At 39.9% G+C, this 8738-nt stretch overlaps 1 protein-coding gene across 3 annotated transcripts in view; it reads right to left on the reverse strand.

Annotated features, from left to right (window-relative positions):
• The window catches only part of tyrp1a (tyrosinase-related protein 1a), a gene marked incomplete at its 3' end in the record, with an annotated part of 22345 nt that extends 14021 nt beyond the window's left edge, over positions 1-8324 (reverse strand). For 2 of the 3 annotated variants that reach the window (XM_079805504.1, XM_079805503.1), the window contains exons 1-3: positions 7744-8323; positions 3834-4156; positions 1554-1758 (exon numbers count right to left, since the gene is read on the reverse strand). In XM_079805504.1, the coding sequence (XP_079661630.1) occupies positions 1554-1758; positions 3834-4156; positions 7744-8107 (892 nt within the window). In that variant the 5' untranslated portion in view covers positions 8108-8323. Of the gene's footprint in view, positions 1-1553; positions 1759-3833; positions 4157-7743 lie in introns of all 3 variants that reach the window. The other variant, XM_079805505.1, reaches the window with a different exon arrangement.
• Between the last annotated feature and the right edge of the window lie 414 nt (positions 8325-8738).

Raw genomic sequence — 8738 nt, forward strand, 5'->3', positions numbered from 1 at the left:
CATAGTTGTGGTTATAGTTCTAGGTCTGATTATAGTGATAGTTCTAGTTCTGGTTATAGTTATAGTTCAGGTTATAGTTCTGGTTCTGGTTATAGTCGTAGTTGTGGTTATAGTTATTGTTCTGGTTATGGTTATAGTTCTGGTTATAGTTCTAGTTCTGGTTATGGTTATAGTTCTGGTTATAGTCATAGTTGTGGTTATAGTTATAGTTCTGGTTATAGTTATGGTTATAGTCGTAGTTGTGGTTATAGTTATAGTTCTGGTTATAGTTATAGTTCTGGTTATGGTTATAGTCATAGTTGTGGTTATAGTTATAGATATAGTTATAGTTCTGGATCTGGTTATAGTTCTGGTTATAGTTATAGTTCTGGTTATGGTTATAGTTATAGATAAAGTTATAGTTCTGGTTATGGTTATAGTTCTGGTTATAGTTCTAGTTATGGTTATGGTTATAGTTCTGGTTATAGTTCTGGTTATAGTTATAGTTCTGGTTATAGATAAAGTTCTAGTTCTGGTTCTAGTTATAGTTCTGGTTATAGTCGTAGTTGTGGTTATAGTTATTGTTCTGGTTATAGTTATAGTCATAGTTCTGGTTATAGTTCTGGTTATGGTTATAGTCATAGTTGTGGTTATAGTTATAGTTCTGGTCATAGTTATGGTTATAGTCATAGTTGTGGTTATAGTTATAGTTCTGGTTATAGTTCTGGTTCTGGTTATAGTTCTGGTTATGGTTATAGTCATAGTTGTGGTTATAGTCATAATTCTGGTTATAGTTATGGTTATAGTCATAGTTGTGGTTATAGTTATAGTTCTGGTTATAGTTATAGTTCTGGTTATGGCTATAGTCATAGTTGTGGTTATAGTTATATATATAGTTATAGTTCTGGATCTGGTTATAGTTCTGGTTATAGTTACGGTTATAGTTCTGGTTATAGTTATGGTCATAGTTCTGGTTATAGTTCTGGTTATAGTTATAGATCTAGTTCTGGTTATAGTTATAGTTCTGGTTGTAGTTCTGGTTCTGGTTATAGTTATGGTTATAGTCATAGTTGTGGTTATAGTTATAGTTCTGGTTATAGTTATAGATATAGTTCTGGTTATAGTTCTGGTTATAGTCATAGTTGTAGTTATAGTTCTGGTTATAGTTCTGGTTATAGTTCTGGTTATAGTTATAGATATAGTTCTAGTTTTGGTTATAGTTCTGGTTCTGTTATAGTTCTGGTTCTGGTTATAGTTATAGATATAGTTATAGTTATAGTTGTGGTTATAGTTGTGGTTATAGTTATAAATACAGTTCTAGTTCTGTTTATAATTCTGGTTATGTTATAGTTCTGGTTATAGTTCTGGTTCTGGTTATAATTATAGATATAGTTCTAGTTATAGTTCTGGTTATAGTTATATAGTTATAGTTATAGTTGTGGTTATAGTTATAGATATAGTTCTAGTTATAGTTCTGGTTATGGTTATAGTTATAGATATAGGTCTAGTTAAATATATAGTTATAGTTATGGTTATAGTTATGGTTATAGGTATGGTTGTCTGTGGGCTCTCACTGTTGCAGACGGTCCCCAGAGTGTCGTAGTCCTCCACGCTCTCACACACGACCCTCCAGCGTGAGAAGATGGAGTTGGAGCTGATGGAGCTGATGTCGAAGGAGCTGCGTGCGCCCATCAGATCGTCCGTACACACGTCACACACACTGCCCCCGATGGCGAAGTCCCAGTACGGCAGTGCGAAGCTCGGATCTCCTAACATGTCCTGAGAGAAAGCGTCAGATCACAGTGATTATGCCCAGATTCACATGTGAGTCAATCAAGTCCCCAAACACAGGGAGAATGGGACATGAACAACCTTCTGACCCACACGAGGACTGAGCGCTTGGCTGTGAGACAGACGAGTGTTTGTGTGAGGTTGTGTTGCCTCATCACACGCTTAATCACATGTTCCGCTTATAAAGGCTGAATCTGTGTGTTGGTTTCCATTACTCGGATTATATAACGGTTCACAGATCATGTGTGAGTATGGATCTACAATCACTAGAGTTTATCCTTTATCAAACAATAAACACTGACATTCCCTAGAAATTCAGGTTCTAGATCAGGGAAACGTCAAAGTTAAAAAGCCTCTCTCTTTTATAAACACCCAATTTATACCCTGAAAAACTAGTATGTCAAAAATTTGTTTCTATTATGTTACAATATTCTATATTTTTCTGTTAAACTAAGTGAAAATATTGACAGATTCTCTTGACACTGTAAAAGCAGACGTATTTTCCTTACAATGAGTGTAAATAGTAGTTATGCCAGACACTATGTGCTCCGCAGTGTTGTTGTATATTATCGGTATGCAATAATAACAGAGTGTAAATTACTATATTTATTCATGTTATTGAACATGAATAACTTTTTGATCTATTATGTGATGGGATAAGAGAGTAACGCGAGCTCGGCAAAAGGCAGATTCAAGTGTTAAATCGTTCTTTCACCGTTACTGTTGACAATCTGTGTTCTGGCCCAATCAGACGTCAGTGGGCGGAGTTAGCGTAAATAGATGCAAAATTTGTATTTATTTATTTTGATCTACTTAATACATTAATAACTAGGGGTGAGGGTTAGTTTAACACTTTCCACACACACCAGGATGACCAAACTTAGTGTATTTACTCGTTATCAACACTATATCAAGAAACAAATTAGCCAAAATTAAAACATTTCGGGCGATATCACTGAACATTTACTTAAATGTGCAAAAGCACATTTCCTACTTAAGTACATTTTTCATCTGTTTATAGTTTATTTAACCCCTTAACGGTCACCGCCCCGCTGGCCGGACGCCTGCCGCTCTTTTTTTGATCTGCTTTTTTCGTATCATATATTTGAGTAATTATCATAAATGAGGTATCATACGAAAGCTTACGGACTCAAAATTCATCCTGTGAAACCCGTTTTGAAATTGGACGTTGCGTTACCATGGAAACGGTACTTTAAATTCTTCTAGCGGGCTCCTCCCCCCAGTGGGCAGAGTCATGTTTCATATTATAACAATTATTTGAACTACTTTATTATCACAATCTTTTCTAATCTTGACAAAACACATATCATCGGAAAGGTCTGAGTCTCAAGGGTCCATATTTTGTGACTGTTTTGTGATGGAAGTGACAGAAATTTACAGGATAATGCATTAAAAAAAACAATCAATGGAATGTGTGACACCCGGTGGCTGTTTGTGGTACAGCGCCTTAACAACATCTCATGGGGACTTCAATTAATGTGATATCAACTGCAAATTTGGAACACAACTTGGTTAGACATATGGCTTTGATTTTATAGTAATTTTTGTGTAAAATATATATTTTATATAAAATAAAAAATATTTAGTACAATATTTTTTATATACAGTAAATTTAAACTTCCATAACTTTTTCATACTTTCATATTTTGAATTTCTAACAGCAATAATCTGCAGAGTGTCTGCTTTAAAACAAGACCAAACTTATGTCTATAATCCAAAGCATTCTTGAATTACAGCGATTTAAGTTTGGATAGGGCATTAGTGACAGTTAAGGCGTTAAAACGAGTTAAATCTGTTATTATTGTAATGTTATATCTGTAATGTAAGAGTTGAGGTGTTCTTTAAAGCTATGGGGCATGTTGTCACACTGCGTTAGAAATATGATATTATATTCTATACTTTATGAATTCTGTTGAGTATTTCAATGTTCAGAAGTTATTGATTATTATCATGTTTGGAACTATAATGCTTTGTTATTGTCAAATTTTTTCCGTTAATTGCACATTTTCTTCGCAACACAATATTAATGAGTTCCTCCGTGCCTGCATGTCCCGCTCCAGCTGCAGTAAATGGAACCGGTGCCAGGTGACGAACCCGGGCCCCTCGTGACTGAAGTCCACCCCGCCGAAGCTGCCCTGGCCGGGCCCGAGGAACGTCTTGCTGACCGAGTAATAGTGCGCCCACACGAACAGGTTATAGATGCTGATGTTCTGGAACTGCGTCGTGCTGTTGTCCGGCCCGAAGATCTCGGCGTACCGGCGGGTCGCGATCACGGTGTCCGGGTGGGGCGCGCGCTTGGCCTGGTCCAGCGCATTCACGAAGGCGCGCTTCTCCTCCGCGCTGAGCGTCATCACATTCCTCCGCACTGGAGGACGAGGTGTAAAAAGTACTCAAAAATGTTACTCAAGTGAAAGTACAAGTACTGAATGAAATTTTTACTCAATTAACAGTAAAAGTATCTGGCCAGAATCATACTTGAGTAAAAGTACCACATTAAAATTGTACTTGAGTATTAAAAAAGTAAAAGTAGCAGCAAGAATGAAAACTAGAGATTCTTCTTTAAAGGGTTAGTTCACCCAAAACTGTAGATTGTGTCATTAATTCCTCACCCTCATGTGGTTGGACACCCGTCAGACCTCCGTTCATCTTCAGACACAAATGAAGATATTTTAGTGTAAAGCTGATGCTGAGAAAGGCTTCAGATAGGCCTCCATTGGCATTCAGTACATTTACACTCACAAGACCCATAAAAGGCACTAAAAACGCCGTTACAAAGTCCATCTCACCACAGTGACTCTACAATCATTTTACAAAGAGACGACAATAGTTTTTGTGCGCAAAAAAAAATCAAAATAACACCTTTATCCAGCTTGTTCTTGTCTTCCGTGTGTGTCTCCACAACGCATGCGTGAGAATATGAGCAGATCCGGCGTTCGGGAATCCATGAAATGCTCACTTTAGCCCCATTTTGAGCACTACACCGAGACCTAAAGCACGATCAGTGTAGAATTCAACAGCTGAGATACGCGCGTCTTCCTCTGCTCGTGAACAAATCTCTTCTGGGTCATGTGTCCGAACGCCGGATCTGCTCATATTCTCACGCATGCGTCGTGGAGACACACACGGAAGACAAGAACAAGCTGGATAAAGGGGTTATTTAGATTTTTTTTTGCGCACAAAAACTATTGTCGTCGCATCGTAAAATTATTGTAGAGTCACTGTGGTGAGATGGACTTTGTAACGGCGTTTTTAGTGCCTTTTATGGGTCTTGAGAGTGTAAATGTACTGAATGCCAATGGAGGCCTATCTGAAGCCTTTCTCAGCATCAGCTTTACACTAAAATATCTTCATTTGTGTCTGAAGATGAACGGAGGTCTGACGGGTGTCCAACCACATGAGGCTCAGTCATTAATGACAGAATTTTAATTTTTGGCTGAACTAACCCTTTAAGCTTTTAATCTCTAAAAACATGAAGTGAATGAACCACATACAAGGTTTTATCCTGCTTTAGAACGGTTTGAATTTAATGGTATTTAATGATCAAACTATAAGACTCTAGCTAATGCCAGTGTGCAACATGCTACTCAAAGCTGTAAAACCCCGGATTTAACTTAAAGGGATAGTTCACCCAAAAATGGAAATGTGATGTTTATCTGCTTATCTCCAGGGCATCAGAGATGTAGGTGTGTTTGTTTCTTCAATAGAACATAGAAGATGTTTAACTCCAGCAGTTGCAGTCTGTCAGTCGTATAATGCATGTGAATGGAAACAAAATCTATGAGAGTAAAAAAAACCTGCACAGACAAATCCATATTAAACCCCGCAGCTCGTGACGACACACTGATGTCCTCAGACACGAAACGATCGGTTTGTGCGATAAACCGAAAAGTATTTGTAAAAGCGTTCTATGTCCGACACCCGTTCAGCGCGACATCACTTCCGGTAAGTGAGGTCAATGTCCACAATCTGGCGTAGAGATGCGTGCGAGAGATCAGATCAGATCACCCTGCAGCCCAAGACTGGTTTCCCACTGAAGCTGAGCAGGGCTGAGCATGGTCAGGATGGGAGACCTCTGGGAAAACCAGTTAGAGGTGTGTGTGAGGCCAGCAGGGGGCGCTCATCCTGTGGTGTGTGTGGGTCCTAACGCCCCAGTGATGGGGACACTTTACTGTCAGAGAGATCCGTCCTTCAGAGGAGACGTTAAACCGAGGTCCTGACTCTCTGTGGTCTTAAAAAAATCCTAGGATATCCTTCAGAAAAAGAGTAGGTGTGTAACCCCGGCATTCTGGACAAATTGGCCTCTGTCCATCATGGCCTCCTAATCATCCCCATATACCGACTGGCTTCATCACTGTCTCCTCTCCACCATCGGCTGGTGTGTGTGTGTGTGTGTGTGTTCTGGCGTTATATGGCTGCCGTCGCTTCATCATCAGGTGGAGCTGCACATTGGTGTCGTTTGAGGAGATTTCCCCCTTCTATATGTAAAGCGATTTGAGTACCCAAAAAAGCGCTATATAAATGTAACAAATTATTATTATTATTATTATTATTATGTACATTGATCACACTTACCGGAAGTGATGTCACGCTGAACGGGTGTCGGACAGAGATCGTTTTTGAGGTAAAAATATGATATAAATACTGTTGGGTTTCTCGCACAAACCAATGGTTTCGTGTCTGAGGACATCAGTGTGTCTTCACCAGCTCTGGGTTTAATATGGGTTTGTCTGTGCAGGTTTTAACTCTCATAGATGATGCTAGTGGTCATGAACCCTTCACACACATTCTCCGACTGACTAACTCAACCGTTGCAGTCTAACATCTTCATTTGTGTTCTACTGAAGAAACAAACGCACCACATGTAAGCAGATAAACATCACGTTTTCATTTTTGGGTGAACTATCCCTTTAAGCAGAAGCTGATGTTCAAAATCGTCTTCTGGGGCTGAAAAGCCTTTCTCTCTAATTTCCAGGCTGTGTTTCCCAAACCCATCGTAAGCTTAAGTAAGCTGAGCGTAGAACAGTTTCCACTACTGGACTCCACGATCAACTCAGGCTTACGATGGTTTTGGGAAACGCAGCCCAGGTCCAGGTGCAGTGCATTGTGGGAATTGATGCGACATGACGTCACTTCCACAGGACCAATTAACATTTCTGGCTAATTTCATGGAATGTGAAAATAAATCTCATTGGCAGAATAAATAACATTTAAATTAAACATTTAAATTAAACTGGGCATCAGCGCAATTCAGCTGGTTTGGTAATAGCAAGGGAAAATAGAATGAAGTGATCTCCAAAAAAGAAGTACTTTTTGACTGCAAATAAAATTGTAAGGAGTAAAAAGTACTTTTTTTTCTTAAAAAATTTAATTAAGTATTGATTTTTAATTGTACTCAAGTAAAGTAAAAATCCCCAAAAATAATACTTAAGTACAGTAATCAAGTAAAATTACTCAAGTACTTTACACCTCTGACTGGAGGACGAGCATCATCATTGAGAAAGTATAATTCACACTTATTTATCATTAATTAAACAGAGATATGAGAAGAACATAACATATGCCTGTAAAAATGCAAAGATAACATACCATTTAAAATAATTTTCTGCTTTAAGAATAAGAGACACTGCCGCTTAAAAGTTTTTGATCTGTAAAATGTTTTATGTTTTTAGATGATGATCTAATGATCACAGGAATAAATGACACTTATTACTAATGTAATACTATATATTCACATAGAAAACAGCTGATCTACACTGGAGTGAGTGTGTGTGTGTGTGTGTGTGTGTGTGTGTGTGTGTGTGTGTGTGTGTGTGTGTGTGTGTGTGTACAGCTGATCTTCACTGGAGGAATATTTCACTGTTTTACAGCCTTGTTGAGAAACTTCTTCTAAAACATGAAAAATCTTACAGAAACTTTTGAACGTCAGTGCATAATAACATATTTCTGACCCACCCACGGGCACGCGCTGCTCGCACCCGTCTCCGGTGAGTCCGTGTCTGCAGCGGCCGCAGTCGAAGCCGCTAAAGTTCCCGTTACAGCGACACGCGCGCGTGAAGAAGCGCAGCGGCCAGCGCTCGCGATCGTCGCGCCCGTCGTAGGGGTACTGAGGCCCGTGTGCACGCGCATCCGCGCTCACGTCCACGCACTGCCCGCGGCCGGAGCTCGCGCCGCACGGGTCGTTCTCCAGAGCGAGCGGGGACGGGCAGCACTGCGCGCTCCTGAGTCCCTCCGGCGTTACGCACACGCGCGGGAACTGCGCGCCAACGAGCACCAGCGCGTGCACGAGCACCAGCATACCTCCACACAATCGCCACATCGTGGCCAAAATAGGACAATCTCAAAAGCGATCAATAAGTATCCAAAAACGTCTCCAAGAAACCTCCAAAAAAGGTCACAAATAGTCAGGGACTCTCCAAAAGAATTAAAATGAAATAGTGTCAACAGAAATTAATTCATCATCTCACGATCACTCATATCTGTTGTATGACAGCAGGTTCTGATGGTGTGTGTTGGCTGGTCAGATCCAGTGTGTGGAGGAATTAATGCTGGAGGAGTTTAAATACCGGCGGAGCGCGCGCGCGTGACTCCGGCATCTCTGATCCCCGCGTGACCGCGTCACACTCCGCGAACCCTGAACACACTCGACCTGATATGTGATCATCTGAAAATCTTCTACACACACACACTGATTTCTCTGTGACTCGTGAACATCACCTGTCCTCAGGCTATAGATCATTCATATTAGAGACACATGTTCCTTTATATCAGCCAGCACTAAATATGATAAATATCCGTCTTCATTTTTATTGTGGTGCCATATCCGAGCGGTTTTGGCCGGCCAGTATTCAGAATAATATATAAAATTATAATGTAAAACAAACACAGCAATGTTCCATTAAAATAAGAGAAACGGAACAAAGTGTGTTTGTTACACCTGTCCTCATACT

The sequence above is a fragment of the Gobio gobio genome (assembly GCF_949357685.1).
Source record: "Gobio gobio genome assembly, chromosome: 2".
Classification (NCBI taxonomy): Eukaryota; Metazoa; Chordata; class Actinopteri; order Cypriniformes; family Gobionidae; genus Gobio; species Gobio gobio.